General features: G+C 41.2%; 1 protein-coding gene across 21 annotated transcripts in view; it reads right to left on the reverse strand.

Moving 5' to 3' along the window:
• Nucleotides 1–21,852, reverse strand: part of plecb (plectin b) — a 108,976-nt gene that overhangs the window by 51,383 nt on the left and 35,741 nt on the right. For 4 of the 21 annotated variants that reach the window (XM_058647125.1, XM_058647124.1, XM_058647123.1 and 1 more), the window contains exon 1: nucleotides 3,040–6,924. The exons of 11 other annotated variants lie outside the window; for them this stretch is intronic. In XM_058647125.1, coding sequence (XP_058503108.1) covers nucleotides 3,040–6,583 — 3,544 coding nt within the window. In that variant the 5' untranslated portion in view covers nucleotides 6,584–6,924. Of the gene's footprint in view, nucleotides 1–3,039; nucleotides 6,926–12,404; nucleotides 12,500–21,852 lie in introns of those variants that run through there. 6 more of the 21 variants (XM_058647121.1, XM_058647120.1, XM_058647119.1 and 3 more) reach the window with 3 other exon arrangements.

Raw genomic sequence — 21,852 nt, forward strand, 5'->3', positions numbered from 1 at the left:
GAATGCTTACTACTTATTTTGTACTTCTCATCTTAGTCATCTAGATAACTCACAGCTTCACCATAAGTGAAATGTGTATCTTATTCGTCAACAATATCACAGTAGCATTATTTCAAATTCAAATAAACTGAAAAGAAAATAAAGGATGCTGTAAGTAAAGCAATCACATTGAGTGACATTTCCCTGTTGGACGTCATATGTGTCACATGGGGTCTGGACTGTTACATTGATGTTCAGCGTTTGCTAATTATATTTCAACAGGCAGATATTAAATCTGATATCAAACACGGCAGTCGCCAACATGGCAATTTAAACTGCCAACTAAAATTTATCTGTTGGAAGATCAGAGTCAAGTGGATTATGGGAAAGGATTTTGCTTTGGTTGCTCATTACACTGTGTCATCGCCGACTACAGGCGACAAATACATGTTTTGAACTGTTTTCTTGGGCGATGACGACTGCACAGCACAGTCATACTGCACTTATTGTGAAAATGTTTCTTTGATGCGTTTGTGACTCAGTTGATACTTAAGGTCTGACACATGACAGTGAAAAACTAGAAGTGATTTCACAACTGGAGGGAGCAGTAAAAGATAGGACATGCAAGGTTGTTTTCTTGGAGCAAAACATTGCTGAAGCAGCGGCAGATTCTTCAGCAGTCAACTCACAACACAATCCATTGATAGACATCATAACTTCTGAACATCTAATCTGTTCCCCATTCTTTTCTTTCTCTACTCAAAAAGGTCAGACTCATGATTCAAGCCCTCAGACTTGAGAATGGTCAGAGTGAGTCATCACATCAAAATGATGTGCCACCATAATGAAAGGCACAGAGCTGCAGCATATACTGTAGCTGTTCATTTAGCCAATCACACAAGAATGCACAGGCACGATTTCAGAGATCAAATCATGGAGGACCTCAGTGGTATGTCTGAGATGGGCTTTAGTATAATTCACCCTGGTGCCATGTGTGGGCAGTGTTTAAAGAGCTTCTCAACCATGTCCAGGTCTTTGGCATCCGTCATTCAACAAAAAAAAGAAAGAAAAAAAAGTCACACAAAATATCAAAGTGTTTGCCTGAGATCAAAAGCAACATCCATGTGCAAGTCAGTTTTTCAAATACTTTCCTTCCTTCTCTGTTCCAAGTCACTGATTAGTAACAGAAAACCAGAAAGTGTAGCAGCTTAAAAGTACTTCTCAACTAAGACTGCAGACAGCTATTTAATTAGGTAACATGCCATGAATACCACACTCGGTGAAATAACAGCAATAAAACACTTTATCTGTAAATCACAGTCGTAACAAACACTGTTGCATAACCTGCCTCATGCAAGGCTTCACAATCAAAGTTTTTGTCTACAGTGTGAGCTGAAAAATGCATTTCTTTGCATTTTATCAAAACACATTGATCGACTGTTGCATTGGAGCATTGTGTCAATGTAACAGAGGCCAGTGGTGGTAAATGGACAGCAGATGTCAGCAGTGGGTCAGTGAACACTGTGGTCTTTAGATGGCACTGCTGTGTCCATATCTGTTAACTTGCATATGTTATTGTAGCATATATGTGTGAGTCATACCACTTTAATCCAAGTGAAAAAGGGGCTTATTTTTTAAATGAGAATCGCAGATTGAGGAAAGGAATGAAGGTTGCAAATCCAATCCAGATATGCTGTCACATGTGAAACTAAACAAACACACCCATAGAGTTGTGAGCAAGCTATTCCAACTTTCTGACTCTGTCCATTGCTCACACCCACAACAGACAACACCCATGTGAAGTCCCTGCTATAAACCCCCACAGGGATAAAGAAATGAACATGTTAGCCAAAATAACATCTTTTTTTTTTCCTACTTGGCAAAATTGTGAAATATTTGCATTCATCCAAAATTTGAAGTCACATGAACATGCTGATTTAATGTGAGTAATGCCAGTTTCACTTCAACAGCGCCAACCACAGCATCACATGGCACCCTGTTATTTTCTAGATCCAGCACAGAAACACTGCATACAGTGCTGTTTACACATTGCCTACATAACTCAGATATCCTACGCATACTTGTTATTACATAATGGTATGTAAGGGACTTGCTTATCTCACATACAGTCTGGAAAAAAGAACCAAGAAAACAACCACAATGAACTGATGCCAAGAACACAGTATTATTGGGGAAAAGAGGAGAAATGCTCCCAAAAGCACCACACCTCCCTCTTTTAGTCAGTCAGGCTTTAACTCATGCACAACTATCTCTGCAGGGAACAGGCGAGGCTGAATCTCAGAAAAACAGCCCCACCTTGTTGGAATGACTACAGGTCTGTATAATCACTTTTGGACAACTTTTAGAGAGCTCAACTTATTACCCAACAAAGCATGAATTCCCCCACCCCAAAAAGTCTGATTTACTGGTTTGATTTGCTAAGAACAATAAGTGCTACTGATGCATCGGAATTGTGGAAAAATAAAGTTAAGGGTTTCATTTGTAGTTTTTAGTTTCATTTTAAGCAAAACCTCCACCTGTAACTATCTGTGGAGGAGGAATCTATGTCGCAATGACAGTGTAAAATCTACCAGTATCTCAAGTACATTACTGGGTGAGCTGTGGCAGTGTTACCGATACCTCATCTATTTTAAACACACAGATAATTAAATCACAGCTACATCCCAATGGACTCTTCTCACCATCTCACTAAGACTCTTCCTAAAGAGAGACCAGTTCACATCACAAAATCAGAGCTAGGCTCTGTAACATGCAACTTAAAGCCATAAACTGTAATCAAATCACCCCAAATAATACTTTGGAAGAGAAGTCAAGGATAATTACAGAATGGGAACTTTCTTTGGAACATGAAATACAATAAGTGGCTAAGCACATGACAATGTAGAAGTGTATTAATAGAGCAGTTCCCAAAAAGCCAACCAAAGACCTCCCACACTTCAAAGAAAGGTGGGGTCCTAGGTGTAAGAGCAACTACATCACGTGCACAGAGAGAGAAGGGCATGGCAGGAAGTGGGTTTACTTGCACACATTTAGACAAACCTTCAATGAAGTTAGGCCATGTCTTCTCCTCTGGTGACGCCAGTGAGTGGTCCCAGTCCTCATCAGGTGAGGCTCCTTGCACCTTGGTCGGCGTAGCCCCAAGCAGAAGTGCCCGCTCTATGGCAATCTCTTCCAAAACATCAATGTCCAGTTCCTCTTCTTCCTCCTCAGGTTGTACAGGTGGTGGAGGTGACGCCCCCTCAGCTGCTTCGGGACTGAGAACATGCCTCACCTCAACAACCTCCTCTACCACTACAATTTTCTTCCTCATGGCAGCCTCGTCAATGTCAGGGTTTACAGACTCACAGGTGTCACCTAGCTGAGGTTGGTTAGGTTTAGCAGCTGCGGGTGTGGCAGTGGCAGAGGGTGTGTCCTCTTCCAAGTCCCTCTTCTTCTCTTCCTTCTGCTTTAAGGCCTCAGAAACAGAGAGCCTTTTCTCTGTGCTGCGCTCTGCTGCCTGACTGGCTAAATGTTGTGCAACTCTGGGAGGCTCCTCTTGCTTGACTAGTGGGCTGGCCTGTGTCTGAGCTACAGCTGCCTCTGCTGTTGCTGCTGACGCTAATTCTCCGGCTGCTGGTGCTTCCCTCGCAGTGCAGGATGTTTTTGGTTTCGGAACCTCCCGCTTGATTTTTTCTGCACAGAGCAGTGCTGGCTCCTCCTCCCCTTTGTCTGCTGGGGCCTCAGAGAGCACAGCTGCTGCCTGCCTGACTTCCTTACTGCACATTCTTTCAGGAGTCATCTTTAAAGAAACATTCATTTCAGTCAGGGCAGAGGCAGTGACAGGGCTGTCTTTAGCTTTGGCCTCGGGCAATGATGTCATGTCAGTGGACGTCAGTGTTTCTGCTTCAGGTGAAAGGACAGGCTTTGTGTTTATGGTCTCTGTGTCTAGTGTTTTAGCCTTCTTTTTTCCTTTCCCCTTCTTCTTACCCTTTGAAGATTCCTCTGCACCCTTCTCTGTGCTTACTAGAGATTTAGTCTCAACTGTGGCTTGATGCGACGGTGGTGCAGAGATTTTCTTTTCAGGTTTGGAACTTTCTTGTATAATCTCAACTTGAGTTATTTTTCGAAGAGTCACTGTTTCAACACTTTTAACATGCACTTCCTCCGATCCTGCTGTCTCCATGTGGAGCAAATTAGGATTTAACTCGTCTTTAATGCACAATGGTCCCCGGGTGGTTTTGACAGTGCTTTCTGCAACCCTCTTCTTTGCTTGTAGTTCACCCGAAATCACCACTGGGGGCACTGCAGGGTTTTGGTTAACTGGAGGAGATGCTTGTTCAGAAATAGTTCCAGTTTGTTTTGGGACTTCCTCATTTGGCTTCTCATCCAGTTGTTTAGAGATTTCTATTATTTGTGGCCCCTCTCCATTAATTTTAACCACAGGCTTATGTTTCTCTACAGATAATGCCCCCTCAGTTTTAACACTGTTAGACTCAGTTAAAGTCTCTGAAGTAATCAATGGCATTGGTTGGACAACAATTTCTGTCACCTCCTTTGAGGGGTTGTCTTTAGAATTTTTTTCTTTCTCAGCCTTTGCATCCAGTGGTTCCTCAGTGTTGACACTCATGGGTGTCTCAAATGATGGAGATTTCTTTTTCTTTCTTTTGGATTTAGTGCTTCCTTCAGCTACTTGTTTGGTTTCCTTGGGATCCTGTGCCAACACTTTAGGGATCTCTTCCAGCACCATCATTTCATCTTTTGGGATGTGAGAGAGCACCTTCACATCAGTTTTCTCCCGTTTTGTAATTATCTCTTTTACTGTGGCTTCCTCCTTGACGTCGTCCGCATTTGTCATAGATGCTGGAAGAGTTGTTGTACTAATAGTACTTGTGACTTCAAGTAATGAGAGCTCAGTCAGTGTTGTAGTTTTCAGCACTTCAACAGCTTCAGGCTTAACTGAGACAGTATCTGAGGATAGAGTGGTGTTAGTGACATCATGAGTCACTCTAGATTCTGAGATCTCATTTGCTTTATAGGTGGACAATACTGGCTTGCTGGTGGTACTGACAGGTGGAGATTTTGTGGTTTCCAGAGTCACAGATCCTCTGGCCATTTTCTTGGTCACATCATGGTCAATTTTTGTTTCAATCTGAATATTCATTTCTGTGGGTCTAATAGAATCCACTTTCACCTTTGCTTTCTGTCCCTTATCTTCCTTGACATCTTTGTTTGCAGGTTTCTGTCCCTTATCTTCCTTGACATCTTTGTTTGCAGGCTTTGTAATCACAGACGTGGTGGTGACAGTATCAGTAAGAACTCTGGAAGTTTTCAGAGCAGATAACTTTTTAGTATCTGTCTGAGGCATCACTTTGTCAGTTGTGGTTTTAACTGTTGTTTTCATCTCAGATTTAACTGGGTGCATCATCTTTGTTGTGGTCCCTTCATTTACACGCTCACCAACAGGTTTTGTGATGGAAGTAGCGCCAGTGGCAGTGTCATGAGGAAGACTGGTTGTTTCCTGAGCAGCAGCCACTGTGACAATGGCTTGGGGTGTTACAAGTGCTGCTTCAGCTTCAACCTCAGATTTAATTGGACCCACAATAATCTTTTTTGTCTTTTCTACTTTGACAACTGTATCAGGAAGCGTTGCGGTGGGTGAACTGCTTTTGCTAATTTCTCTAGACTTAAATGAAGATTTCTCATTGGAGACACTGAGCTCCTCCTTTGTTTTGAGAGTAAAGGATTCAGATGGAATCTTTAATGTTGCAGCACCTGTAGCCTCAGTGACAGCAGGCACACTTAAGGGCACTGCTGCTTTGGAGGACACTGATGTCTGTGCTACATCATGTTTCAAAGCTGCTGTCTGAACTGAGACAGAACTTGGTACCTTTTCCTTCTGGACCTCAAACACTCTTCTCTCATATGATGTTGTTACCGGCTTTTCACTGCTCATATCAAGCTGCTGACGAGAGACTCTTTTCACTCTACTCTCCTCCACCAATGGAGCTTCACTTCTGAAATTCCTCCCTTTGCGGAAGAGAGGCTGGTCCTCCCCTTCCCATGATGCTTTTGGCTTGGCTGGTTCTGCAGTCAGCTGACGACCCCTAAATCTGGGGGTCTTATCAGGGTTACTTTCTCTTTCCCCAGGGCCCATCATCTTATGGCGGTAGCCCTGACGCTCAGCAAGTGCCTCATGGCTCTCTTCACCCCTTTGTCCTGGCTTGGGAACATAAGATGTAGGACCTTTCACAGACTGGACCCGTGCAGCCTGGTGAGCAATGGCTAGAGTGGTGGCTGGCTTCCTCACCCTTTGCAGGGACACAGGTACAATCTCAGGGGGCAAATGGAGGTATTCACGCAGGCAAACAATGCCCTCATTGGTCAGGTACCAGTAGAAATGCCTCCAGGCAAATGTCTCCTTTACATAGCCCCTGGACTTAAGAGAGCTCATAGCACGGATTACCTGTAGATTGCTGACACTTGGTACCTCGGGGTGCTTGATCTGAGGCCTCTTGTCCTTCTTGGCCACCATAACACCATCTCGAAACAGGACCTCATAGATAGCCCTCAAGTCCTGCAGGGGCATCAGCATTCCAGCAACCATGGTGCTTTGTGAAAGAATAATCTATCAAAGTAAAACGAAAATGCAAAATAGGGAAAAAAAAAACTAATAAAATGTCTTGTGTGAAAGAATCCAGGGACAAAACCAGCTGTCACGTGTCTCTCAATTCAATTAGAAAAAAAAAGAAAAAAGAAAGAACAAATCCTTGGGATCTTTTTGCTTACTTTCTTTTCCTTGTCTCCTCCTTTGGATTACTGGCAGAAAAAGAATAGTCCTTTGTGAAATCTAACTCAAACAAAGTCAGAAGTGTCCTGTCACCCCTACATTCAGCGTGGCTGGGAATGAACGGTCTCCGCTCTGGCAATGGCAATGACAGAATGGAAGTGAGGCAGCGTGTGAGAGAGAGAAAGAGAGTGAGGCACACTTTTCAGTCTGGCTCCTCCCACCTTCTCTCTCAATTTCTTAGAGAAAAAAAACTGGCATGGAAAAAAATTCTCTCACTAAAGTAAATAGTACAGCAGGAAGTAGGACGCAATGAAAAAAAAGAGATTGGAAAAAAGAAAGAGTAAGACTCGGTGAATATGACAGCCGACATCTGAAGTGAGTCTGTGCATGTTCTGCAAATCTGTAACTTTTACAGAAACACCCACCCACACACTAACGTACACACCTACTATATAGTGTACACATACCTCTAAACACATTGGCTTATACACACCCTTTGGCAGGTCACACAAACCGGCCCAAATGAATGGACTTTTCTAAACAGAGATTAGTTTCTGTGTAAGAAAGAACAGCCGGGCGTTTAGCAGATACGTCACTCTTGCGGTGGCACAACTCGCTGAGTGTCCATGTAGGTTGTCAAATACAAGGCGTCTAGTTTTACACTCGATCAGATATCACTGAAGAGCTTTTACTCCACACACACTGGGTGTGGTTATCAGATATCATGTCACACACGTCTTTGACTGTGTAAAGTATGGACTGGTGACATTTGGAAAAAAAAAAAAAAAAAAAATAGAGGTTATGAATTATCATAAAGTGTATTTTGGTCACTTTTAACAGATACCTTTTACAAAGGATGTACCATGCAAGATATGAAAAGACAAGCGTGTCATGGCAATTCACAAACTGGTTCTTTGGTACAACCCATGCTGACTTAATCCAACATAAATAATATAATGTTTGATGCTATTCATATCCGTGTTTGTTTGGAGTCTCCAGGCCACCAAGAGAAGGAAGCTACGTAGACTAATAAGTGTTTCTTGTTGCAGTTCATTATAGTGATGCAACAGGTTGTAAAGCTCCCTAAACATGTGTTGCTACTTCAGGCTACTAACACATTCGGGCTTCATCTCTCAACTTAGCCAAGAAACAAGAATCTCTCCTGCACAACTATATAAAGAGCTGTGCATTATAGCTAACCTTTTCAGCCCTCTCAGGAACATATCAGATTTCTATCCCAAGATCACTCCTCTCTTCAGTACATCTGTCTCCCGTTCGTCTTTCTGTGTCAGTCAGAGTCTCCTCTCGTGGTCAGTTCAGGGAAAGCCCAGTTGGGAGGAAAACTGGCCATTGTTGAGTAGAGAAATGGAGCACATGTTCCCTCGCATAAATGAAAAGGCAAGAATACGCAGAGGAGTTAGGAGTACGCAGACAGCACTCTACTGGAACACGGTCATCCAGTTGTGATATTACAGTGCCAGAAAATGGAGCAGCAATGAAATGATGCATTTCCCCTGCAGTTTGAAACCACACACACTATTACACTATTACACATCCAAACACTGGCTGGAAACTGTTTTCCTTTCACCATGGCAACAGTAAAATAGAGTGAGCCAGGACAATTATCCTCTTACAGGGCTATAGTGGTGTAGCGGGACATAAATCTGTTGTCCTGGACACCTGGACTACACCGTCATTAATCAAAGCCCTATTTGCTAAGACACTGTAATCTGAAACAGAGCTACTCGAACATAGTCAGGCTTTTTATCAACAATCAAGCAAAAAATATCAGAGAACATTTACAGTGTGACTTAAATATGCAGTGTCAAATTTAAATGATTAAAATAATGAAGTTCATTCATTGTGTTGGCAGACAGCATTTTTGGCAATTACTGTAGAATCCTCCCTGATGTCTTTTTACAAATGCTGTCATGAAAACAATTCACTTCTATCAGCAGTCTAGTCAATCTAGGACATGATTGCCCCAGGACATATCAGTATGAACTCCACCCATGGCAGAAATTCACGAAAGCACACCTCATAATGTTTTATTATCTTAAGCAGTGCAGGTGAAGTTAATGATTGGGATGGATGGAGCTTTGAGAGACAGCGAGAGAGAGAACAAAGGGATTCTCAGGTACTTTGTGCAAGAAAGGCATTCCTTTGTATTGCGAAACGAGTGTTTTATCATTGAGTGCATGTGTGTATCTGTAAGTGTGATAAAGTCACAATTAGGTTCAGAAGCATTTTGAGTCATATATAAATATATATATATATATTTATATACATACATACATACATACATACACACATACATATATAGTAAGTATTTTTATCCATATACCGACAACTGGTGTGTAACAGTTTTTGCTATTTATCAGAGAAATACTACATCCATTAGTCTAAGTCTGACAAATCCCTGACAGTGGTGTGTCGCTGCCCTTTGCAGTGGTTGGGTGCAGGTTTGAGATAACATTTGCAAGTTAAATGATTATAAATAGACTCTCAAAAGGTAGCAGGATTTACACGCATTATCAAATGTAATTTGGTTCAGACTTAAGACAGACATTGCTGCAGACACATAGATGTATTATGTGATCGAGTGAAGCATGTATAGAAGGAAAGCAACTTTGAGAAGTGTCTGAATGCTTTTCTGGTCAGGAGTTGGCTCCTGCTTCAAAGTTGCAGTCCTCCACAAATCCCAGAATAAACTTGTCACCACCAACTCATGGTGGCTGGTGAGGGACCCACTATATACTGTAGGTCTACTACTCTGAACACGAGCCCTCTATTCTATATCACATACAGTATCAGCTACTCTATCTACTGTACTTCCAGAGATAGAAAAGGTCAGCAAGGCCTTCGTTACTCTTGTAATCTACAATCTGTCCTTACAAGTCAAATGTGTGTAAAAAATATACAGGACAATTAGCAAGGGATGGGTGTCTCTGCTAAAGCAATATTTATAATCGGAATACGTGAGCAACTCTTCATAATTAGTGTGAGAATATTCAACAAAGAAGACCAACAAAATAAGTAGGTCTTCTTGTGTGAATACTAAAACTTCAACACACAAAGATATTTGAAAGGCAAATGAGGAGGGCAGTCTCTTCTCTGCTGCTACAAATCATGACTTGCACTTTTGAATTGTGACAAATCCTTCTGCAATGTGCTAGGGCTCCCATTATATCTGGACCAATCTATATTTGTGCCTCTTCACCAGCGACAGTCATGGCAGAAAAAGAATTATATTTTTGGGTTGTGCGTCCTTCTCATTTGTGTTCCTTGAAAGACTAAATTTGGCACAAAAGGGATTTAGTTTAACTTTATTAATATTTTGGGCCCTAATTCCAAGAAGTCATGTACTAATTATGACAAAACACAATAGATCATTCACGTCGTTACTTCATAGATGAGTCTTGACAGCCATGGATGTAAAGTTCAACTTGACAGGTTGGTGGTGAAATACAACTGAGAGGTGATAATTCAAGTTATTTGCGGAGATGTGTGCAGTCAGGATAGAGATGACCCCTCACCCCAGGTGACAGCTGTATCCCTGAAAGAGCTGACGCATGTTTTATTTTTTTGTTTTTGTTTTTTAATTGTAGACTCTCTGTAGTAAACACATTTGATCAGTTGTTATAATTTTGAATACAGGTGCAATTCAAAACCATACTGTTCAAACATTCCTGGTCTCCAGTGGATCTAGTGTGTTGTTCAGATAATTTTTGTGTAAATCCATATAATAAGTTATATAATATTTTAAGTATAATTATATAAGTACAATATGTCAATTAAATTTAAAGTCTAAACAGTCAGGATGACATACAGTATGTTGTACAACTTGGTCTTTGGGACATGTTTGCATTTTCTGGGGCTATAAATAAACTTTGTACACTAGGCTTTTGTAACATGCCGTCTAATGGCATATGATGATGGTTCCCACCCTCACTGAACCCTTACAACAACATTGGCTGTTATCACTTCAGCATCGACAGCATCAATTAGAGCTCAAGCAGAGAGAGCAAGTGGATTTTGAAATGCAAGAAGGATGGAGCTGCATGGATTAACCACTTGTGTTGCAGAGGCCTCTGGACAGTCTGGGTGTAACTGTGATGATCTAGTGGGGTCCAAAACCACCACCAGGGAGCCTCGTTTTCCCATGCACATATAGAAAGAGTCAAAATAGTTTGAGAACAGCTATAAGTAGAAATGGTTTCATGTACTAAAAACTGTACCATGAAGGAGTGTGCAAAGCCACAGACTAGCAGCAGACAAGGAGCACTGTATGTTAGGAGCTATAGCGAGCAGAGAGAGAGACAGAGAGTAAGACATGTCTTTGGCATATATCACTTTAGCTGCAAAAATAAATAACTGGTAAACAATGGGCAATTCAGAGCTGAACAAAGAATTGTTGTCTTTCTCCTTTCAGAGACATGAGGCAAGAACAATAGACAATATTCTGAAATCAATCAGGACACTGGAAACGGTTCCTGAAGTTTTGCCAACATAAAATTCTCTTGCCCCATAAATATCTTTGGAGTTATACAAGACTTGTTCAAGGCAACTGAGGAATAAAAGAAGTTGTGACACAAAACTTTGTGTAAAGGTTTGTGCAAATAGTTACAGTATATTTTAAGGAATAATTGAGCAACACAATACTTGTGCTTACATCACAAGCATAACAGTCTACTGTGTGGGTAGAGGAAGGAATGCCAGCGTTTGGCTTCTCTCTCACCATATGCATGAATCCACATGGAAAATCTATAAACTGCTGTGTGCTGGGGTAAAAATTACTACACAAAACAATTCCTTGTGTTCTCACATCCCGGAGTCACAGATTACACAGACTTCTCCTTTTCCAGAGTGGAAAGAAATGATTTCACAGATGCCCTCCTTTGCCCTACTTAATTGCCCAAAAAGACTTCTTGCATGTTATCACTCTAACAAGCTTCCCGTCACTGCGTTTCCAACCTTGCAATGGTTCGACAGCCCCTTACACTTGGACAGAAGCATGAGGGAGCCGGACTGAAACCAGAAGCAGTACTGTGACAGATTTCCTATGTCCGGCACTGCAAACAGCAAAGACAATGGAAACTTTCCCTAACTGAATACAGGATGCCAAAGAACTTATAACTGCAACGTTTTCTCATCTATCCAGCCCTCTTCTTGAAGAAGATTTCCTTCTGCATAATATTGCACAAGATGGAATATATTATTGTCATCCCCACATAAAAATGAAAGAAAACAAGTTTTGGTGGTTCATTCTGCAAAGCTGCCAGTGGCAACAAAACCTCAATGTGGTGTAAACAAGTTCCAGCAGAGAAATCTGAACAGAAAATTTGAACCAGCCCTCCACACTCTTAGTCTGTCCACTGGCAGGGTTGCCAAGTCAGCCAAATGGCAGCCAGGGATCCGAATCAGCATGCAAGAGATGTATTGCTTATGAAAGGTAGACATATTGTTGCACAAGAGAGATCCATGACATGCACAACTCCTTCAACTCAGTCACCCAGAATGAGAACACTTGATTTGTTGCCTGTAGGTGGCCACACCCTCTTTATGGCATACATGTACAACCCTCAAACAAAGCAGAGAATTGTTCACTCAATGCAGTTTGGAGTTTACAGTCACTTACCTTTTTTTGGGCTGAGCCAGAACCGATCTCCAAGTGGATCGCCACTGTCCATGCTGCTTTGATACAACATATTATAAAAAGGCCTGAGCAGCTCCACCAAAACGCAACACCTCCCTTATGTTTTCAGTCAGAACCTCACTGCGACTTGGTCATTTCACCCTTTGAAAAACCCACAGCAAGATGGGGCAAGAGAGAACAAGACAAGGAGTGGAGGGGTACATTCAGGGTAGGGAGGGTCTTTTTGAGAAAAAAAGAACAAGGAGATCTTTTCATCACTGGCCCATAAATGCAGAAACATCTACACTATAAATCTGAGGGCCCTGCCAAGCTGAACACATCCTCTCTGCTGCCCTGGATACCCCGCCTCATGTCTCATACATCCGAGAAAGTCCAAGCTTTTTTTTTGTTTTCCGGCAACACAGAGATACACACTGGACGCCTTGTTTGAGAATTCTCACAAATTACAACCGTAGAGTATGAGTGAGATGAGGGTCGTAAGAAAAGGGGAGATAAGAAGACAAGAAAACTAGATCGAGAAAGACACAAAACAAAAGGACTGCAGCCAGACGGCAAGATGCACCATCAAAGCATCCAAAAAACGCCCAAAACAAACTGCAGTTCAGTCCCTTTGCATACTTATTCTGTGGATTACAGAGAACAATTAGGTCTTTTGTAGGTCAATAAAAAGCAGTGAGTAAATCCTAGAACTGCAGTCACATACTGTACAGTAGAATGAACCCAAAGGAGAAACAGCCTAAACATGTAGAGCTCCAATGGCAAATCCATTTCAGTGTGCAAACAACCAACAGGTGCTACAATATTTGCAGAGCTGAAGTATAACAGGTAACAAGTAATGCTAATGCTAATCACATTCTGAGCAGGGTATAGTTGAACCTGATGGGAGAACAGGCACACTGCGCTTCAGGCTAACACGTAGGGTGCTAAACATATCAAGACATTTTGATTTATTTTGGGCCCTTTTACTGGAATATTAAGGATTTCAGCTGAGACACAATGATGCTTTACATGACAACATGAAATAAAGGCTGTGACATTATCATACTTCTTTTTATAAACTTTAATAATCATTTTCAATAACAGTACTCTATTTGCTGACATTTCTAAAAGAGAAAAATATAATCTATTTTTAGATTTGATGGTTGGATTGTTAAACTGCATGTGTTTTGTAGTTAGCCGAATACTGTTCATGTAATACCCTTTTCTCTATTTTCACAAAAAAGTGGTCGGATCAGTCTGTAAAAATGAAGAGAACATTCTTTGGAATATAAAACAACTAAATTATGATGATGTCACTTTGGACTCCATAATGTTTCCTACACAATTGAGCACCTCAGTCAGCATGTGAGAGATATTCAAGCATGTTTGTTATAGAACTTTAAGCCAGTGTAACAATATTTGCCATGACAGAGGAGAAATAAATTCCCAACCTATGAGGATGGTGAACTTTATGAATCATTCTTCGATTTGCAATTTGACCTTCACAAAATGGAGCCACAGTGTGGTTGGTGTCAACAGGATAAAATGGCGGTAGGGAGTGCCAGGTGTGGTTTTGCCAGCTAAAAAGGGACCAGAGCGCCACACACAGCCTGGTGAGTAGACAAGCTCATGTTAGTATGAAAGAGAGGAGGATAAAAAAAACCCAGAGAGGTAGTACTTCCCATTGTGAAAACATGCCCTCAAACAATATAAAAGTTTTTAAAAAAACAAAATAAAAAAAAAAAAACTGACTTCTGAATATTTGCTCCATGAGTCAGCGTCTGCAGGCCCCATGTGGGTGTGGCCATGCTGGACTTTGGTTGCTGTAGCAACACAGCCCACATTAGGCAAATACCATGTGCTGTCCACGGTTGAGGTCCCAAGGAACGTGGGTCTGCTGCCACTGCCGTTGTTGCCTAGGGCAACAGGCTCAAACAACAAACCTGGACACAGGATCCAGACTCTGGCCTTCCTGTCTTGCCGGGTGGATTTGAATTGTAACCTGAAGAGGGTGTGCTTTATTTTTAGACGGGCATACTGACTTTAAACCTCTGATAACTTACAAACAAAAAGCACAGGTGTCTTTGTGTGTACATGCACACACTCACACATATTGACACACAGAGAGAGAGAGAGAGAGAGACAGAGACAGAGACAGACAGAGAGAGGGAGGGAGGTGATTTATCATCATCTCTCCCATAAAACTCGTCCATCTGGATAGAATGAATCGGCCACATTCTTTTTTTCCTCAGAGCGAAAGAGAATGAGGAAAGAAATCTGACAGAATGAGCTGCTCCTTTCACAAAAGACAGACTTGCAGCAAATGTGTTCAAGTGTTTGCTGCCGAGGAAAGAAAAGGCCTATTCTCCCACAGCTTTTAATACCAGACACAGACAGCCAGTGACTCATCAGTATTATTAATCCTGCAACTTTCATGAACTGGCTGTCACTGAGTGGAACCACCCACAAGATGGCTCTTGTTAAACTCTAATATGCAGGAAAGAGTCAGAACAGCTGGAGCAGTGTGACATTTTCAGCTCAGCGGCTGCTCTGTGGAAGCACTTTTTCTGGAGCCTGAAGTTTGTGTTTATCTTAAGCACACAAAAAAAGACGGTAACTTTAACTGCAATTTCTCAAATCCTGAAAGGTGAGGACGGAGCACCACCCCCCATACGTGCAAACAAACAGGCATGGTGTCAGATTCAGGTTATTTCTAGCTCTAGATGCTGTCTTTCGCTTTATGTTCATGATACTATACACTGTGCCACATTATAGGACTTAAGCAATGCCCTGGTTGTCTGGAAGAAACAGCTCTGCAGAGGATTCCAACATATCCAACATGTAATTTCATGCAGCAATGTAAATACAAAAGAACACTGATGGACAGGAACGCATGTCTTAAAACAACACAGGGCATGATACAGAAATATTTTATATACAGAGCCTCACCCAGTGGGTGGAGAGAGATATGAGAACATAATTAACCCATACCATGTTATAATTGTGACATACATAGGGCTTTTATTAGTTTTTTTTTATTTTCTCACGGCCTTGTTTGCGAGCCGTGACAGAGTCCAAGGCATAAATGCTGGGTAATAACAGCATCATCAGCAGTTACTCCACTGCTGGAGTAATAAAACATCAGGTGATCATTGTGAGACTGTTCCAAGTGCAATTCACTGGAAGCAATAAAGGCTTGACCACTAAAAAACAGCTCCTGTTATTTCAAACAGGCTTCTCATGGACAGCATGTTCACCATCCAAGTGTCCTAACTGCTACCGGAGATGGGATTTCACTTCGCTCTGTACTTGCTCTGCATTGGCTCCACATCCTGTTTTCCACTGTGACACCTTCCATTAAACGTTGGGCTTTGAACAATGGCCAGATTCCCCTTCCCGAAGTGTAATAAAAACCAGCGAGCAGGTTCTCGCTCCAACAGTGAACAATGCAGTGGATTCATTCACAGCACATGAGTGCAGACACACACAAGTCAAGGAGAACTCCAATACGAAATCGTAGAGAGATAACAATCACTTTGCCCTTTAGGGCATGTGGCCACTGACACAGCAGCAGAGTGACTTCAGCGAGCAGTGCTCTCAGGTTACTGACAACTCTCAGAGGTGCTTAATGTTTTTGCAGTTTCTCTTCTCACGATGCAGTTCTGCAGTGCTCAAAGGTGTGGGCCTGCTTTGGCTGCTGACAAAGAAGGAAACTGTAAGAACAGTACACCCCTGTGGCAAAACTGAAGCTTGCAAGTGTCTCTTTAAGAGACGCAGGAGAGAAATTATTTATAATAAAAAAAAAAAAGGATCAAATTCTGGCCTGGCCTTTGAAAAGAAACACTAACCAGCTCAGTCACCTTGAACAATTAGCTACCTCTCTTTGTACGGCTGCCAGAGAACCCACGTGAGATGTCATTAGACCTAAGGAGAAGTAATGACTCAGCCTCAGGTGATGAAATGTGAGCCGGTGTGCAGTGAAGCCCACATGAGCACCACAGTTGACATCATCCGTACTATTCAGTGCAAATTCAAATGTTAAGAAACGACCAGATATACTTATTATACGATGCAACACTGACATCATAATCCTGGAGTAGCTACTGAGGACAACACAGTCTCTGATAAGAAATTTTAAAGCATAACGCTCCAAATGCATGGCAGACATTCACGTCCTTGTCACATGATGGCCTGTGTTGGACCAATACCGAGTATCACGTTGGCTCATCCCTGCAGAAAAACACACATTTTCTACTGTATTCACACTGACAGACCACACACACTCACAAATGCGTTCTTGACATTTTTGCTTTGCAAGTGAAGATCAGAGGAACTGAAGCATCATTGTTTGCCATGCTCATCAGTCACACCCACAAACTCGCTAAGATCAGATTGTATTTCTCCGCACATCACAATTTATTTACAGCTGATATCGTCCACATGTGCACACTTAAAAGACATCTAAGACGCTCTATAGCGGTTTAAACACACCGAGATGGGTCACTGAATAGACACGCCTTGAGCTGCTTCTGAAGTGCAGTAGTGGAGTGACCTGTTGTGTTCAGGCCAGGCTACATCTAGGTGTTACTGCTCCTTTGTGGGTTTATCAGAGTGGGTGTAAAACATTCCGGAGGGACTTCAGAAATGATGGCCTGGAAGGGCAGGTCCTGACCCCACCCCTCAGACTCTTTTCAAGACAACATAAAACCTGTCCGTGTAAAAGTTTGTCATTCAGCAAATCCATCTGTGAAGCTACAAACACGTGTGACACTTTGACTGATTGGGTTTCCAGCACAAACAAAGTCACAGAGAGTTAATCAGCCCAGTTGTGACAACCGGGAACAGAAAGGGTTCAATTCATGCAACACAAAAGCACAGAAGAAGGAGGAAGATATTCAACCACAAAAAAAAAACATCACAAATGTCATCCCATAAGTCATGATGAAGAACTAAATGCCTATTTCCTGTGTGTAATTGCATTCCCATGATCAAACAGTTGGGATTAATTAAATCAGAGTACTTATGGGCTGAGAACTTCAGATGTTCCACACCATCCTCTGACATCAAGGAAACCACAGCATAGATGAAAAGTGACTCACCTAAAAGAAGAAGAAAAAAACACAATGAAGAACAAAGTGTTAGTGTAATTAACAAAATATATTTTTTTAGAAGAACATGCAAACGGGTACAATTCATGCTGCAGTAATCATGTATAATGTTATCACTTAAACACAGAGACAAAGATGAAGCGGTCTCTCATGTGTCTTGCATTCTAAATAAATATCTGACATGTGCAAACACTTTAATTTAATGGCTGAAGTGTTCTCTCCAAATGCCAGCGCATGAGGTTTCAGTGGGTGTCTTCTGTTGAACAGAAGGGTTAACTGGCTAATAGCACCATCTACTGGACAAACTGAGAACAACTCACAACAGAAGGCAACTATGCATTCAATGTTATGCTTTTATTACAGGAGTTATGTGCAACTATAGAGCCCTATCTCGGGCCAGAGGGGGAGCATCAGAGATATGTACAGTAGTTTACAATAAATACTTCAGCAGAGTTTGAAGGTTACTTGTACTTGTGTTTTGTACGGTTTTATACACCTACTGCCTTTAATATAGCATATACTCGACTGGAAATAATGTACGGAACAGTTGAAAGTTCTAGTTTGAACACCACTAAAATGTTTATGAATAAAAAAAACAGAGATTATGATTTTATAACACTATCAAATGATCATATTTATACAATGCAGGACTTGTGATGGAGGGTACAGCATTTAACATTGTTTGCAGGTTTTGCGGCCACAAAGAACAAATCGTTCCTGATTACGTCACTGTCACATTTATCATTTTATGCAGTTATTACGTTGTAGAAAAATCTGATGCTCGACAAAGTAAACAGAATCTGATCCGAGCGTCAGGATGTGCAGAACTCCCTTCAATAGCGCCACTGTTCCAGCTGAAATTCCAGACTTCATAGTGTATCTTCTATAACGGGATCATCCCACCGTGCTCTCGACAGCTACCACCCACATTGCTGCTGCGCTTCAGTGCAGGACAGACCCCCATTGAGCACCCGTACAGTCCCCGGTGCATGTGGGCTACATATGAATACCAGTGTTTAACCCCTCCCCCCCCCAGCCCTGCTAGTGTTTCTCATGTGTAACTAACACTAGTAGTTGCCTCTAAAACAGGACACATCTATTTCAATGGTTTTCAACAGCTGACTATCACAGAGTGTTTATGGTGAACATCTGACATAATATAAGTTGTTCATGTGCTATGTGGGAATAATAACATTTTAACGGGTTGGTTTAAAGGCTTCATGGATTTATATTGCACATTCATTTATAAATGTCTGTGTCTTCTTTAAAGCTTGACGGACAGAGTAATTGGGAAAAAAAGATAAGATGAGTCAGAGTGTACAGCAGCAAAATTAAAGGATGTTATATTATAGTACATGCAGTACATTTTTAGAAAATATACAATAATCTTTCAGGTCTACTGAGATAGAATATTTTCTTCTCAATAGGCAGTTAAATGATTAATAGACTTAACATTTGGTGCAGATTAATTGTCTATTTCCCTTAATTGCTCACCCAATGTGATTATTGAGAAGAAGCATATATTCATGGATTATGACAGCATTAAAACTTGTTGAGGTGAAGTTAATGGCAGCAAATTAATGTGGAGGAAGTGACAACACAGAGCGATTTGTAAAACTATAAATATTAATGTCCTGTACAAATGTTTTATTATATCCATCATCGCGTTTCTAGGTAGCATGTGTCAATGACTAGCTGTATGTCATACACACACACAGGGAGAGAGACACTATATATTAAACTAGGAAAACAGGATGTGAGGGAAGGCATCCTGGACAGTCACACTTTTATTGGGAACATCCCATCATCATCACATTTCCTGAATGGTTTACTGCCGCATAGTGACAATAAAAATAATGTATGTCATTGACGACATGGTGTGTGTACGAAGCAGTGTTTTCATGTTTTCACCATGGAATTAAACACAGGACACAAGTTGAAGTCTTGGAAACAATCTTTGACAAATGAATCCCACTGATGTCCAGGATTCAACCGCTACTCATCCTGTAGTTTTCATCAGTGGATGGAGTTTGATTTGGACTTTAACTCCAAGAGATAAATCAGTGAGATGTGGTTGACATCTCTGGGAAAACCTTTGGTTAAGGTGGGATATAAATAAAAGGAGGTGATTGATAGATTCGCACCACACGTGTGATGAATTCTTCTCAACGATATGCTAATTGCTGTCATCAACTATAATTTATTTATATAACCACCTCAATCTGATGCTGTTTCAATTTTATTTCTTCAATATTTCATGTCATTAATTGTCACATTATACTATAAAACACACCTGCAGTAGATTCATGAACCATCGCCAGCGAACTTTAAATGCTACCTTTGAAAAAAGAAAGAAGTCGAAGAGGTGACGCCTCCACATGATATTATCCTGAGTCAGAGCATAACAACCACATAGTACATCTTTGTTTCTCTGCAGCACCCTAGTGTCACTTGAATGTGACTTAATCACGGTAAATACAGTGGACAGTCATGATTAATGGCACTGTGAGTCCTGCTGCAGCAGGGGGAAATATTTTACACAGTACAAAGCAGCTGCAAACAACACACAAGTGACCTTGATCACACAAAAATCTTATCAATGTATCCTTGAATCCAAGTCTGTGCTTTATATGTCAGATTTTCCTCAGAAATATTACTTTTATATTGACCGTAACGCCTGACCACCAACAGTTAAAATTTTCATATTTGAGTCCAAAGGAAATTTATGACACAATTGTAGATTTGCTCTCAAAATTGTTCCCGGGATATTGTATTTACATTGTCAGAGGACTGCACACTTAACCGCAAAGTAATCTAAATGTGATGCACTTCAGGAATTCCCTGGTCTGAAAAATCTTGAAAGAAAGGTTTGTTTGTTTATTGACAGTTTACGATTCTGATCTTTTTTCTTGCATAAAAATGACAGTTAATATGCAAAATATGATGAGTCATTACAACTAGGAATCATATCACAATTGCAGTGTCTGACAACAGCAAATCACAATATTATTTTTTGACCAAATGTGAGGCTCTGTGCATGGGCCACTGAAATGTATAAAGATGATCAACGTGTCCAAGTGAACTTTTGTACGAGATGTTCTTGAGATATTACATTGACAATAATGAGACAGATGGACTCGGAAACAAAATGCCTCCAGTCACAGCTCTAGACATAAAAAATGCACACTGTTTTACTGACATTCCTGCTTTACACACACTTAACAGGCCCTCTGGGGTCCGTGTCCTGAGTTTACCTCTGCAACTGACTGTTTGGCTGCCAACTAGGGGTAGTGAGAGGAACCTGCTTCTGTTAAATAGCAGCAACATCCAAACACACATTTTAAAAACATGGGCAGCACACACACACACACACACACAAAGTGCGGCACTTCTCACTCTGTAGGAGGTCTTCCTTGAATCGTGCCACAGCCTGATGGAAGCTCAGTGGGGACTTTTCACTCTTTAATCCCAGAAAAGTATAAATTAAGAGGAAAAAATAAAGAGAAGAGACAAATCTCTCCCTTTGTGGGCTTTGGATTGAGAGTCACCAGCATGGCAGCGGAGCATGGGGAGTATAATATACTGCACAGGCTGCTGAAACAAGGACATAAAGTGGCAAATTAGGAAGCTGAAAGTGACAAGGAGGTGGTAAATCTGCACAGGACCAGGTGGCCACAGTCAGGATTCATTTACTCCTCAGTTACACCTCTGAAGATTTAATTCATCTTTATGAGACCAGAGGTTATGGCTGGACCTTCTGTGGCTGTACAAACAATATGTGGCCGTACATCATATGAGTAGTTAAAGTAGGTCTGTGTGGTTTCGTCTCAGCCAAAAAGGGTGTCATGATAAAAATGTTCAAATCAATCAATAATTACAAATTATGGTGACAAAATAAACAAAATAAAGCAAGTGAAGCCACGCGTTTAAAAACCACAAGACATATCAAAATATAACGTTTGATATGTGCTACTGAAGAAAAATCAAACGTGATAATCATTGTTATTCATTCTAGTTTACTGTTACTGTTGCTCTAAATGTATTTCTGGGGGCTTGTGCTGCCACCAGCATTTCATAGACAACACTGGACTCAGATGTGAAGCAATGAAAAGGCCCTGACTCTCAACATGCACATTGACATCATGTTATTTGAAATTTTGCAGTGTAAGCATATACTAAGGCTGCAATTGTTTGTGTGAAAATAATGCACCCATGTGTAAAGTATACTTATGTAAAGTATTACACAAGGCGATTTATAACTGAAGATTGGTTTAAAATGCAAGACTGGAGATGGGGTCTTTTGCAAGGATGATGGAGGACAACTCGTGTTTTATATACACACC

Source organism: Solea solea, chromosome 13, assembly GCF_958295425.1.
Source record: "Solea solea chromosome 13, fSolSol10.1, whole genome shotgun sequence".
Classification (NCBI taxonomy): domain Eukaryota; kingdom Metazoa; phylum Chordata; class Actinopteri; order Pleuronectiformes; family Soleidae; genus Solea; species Solea solea.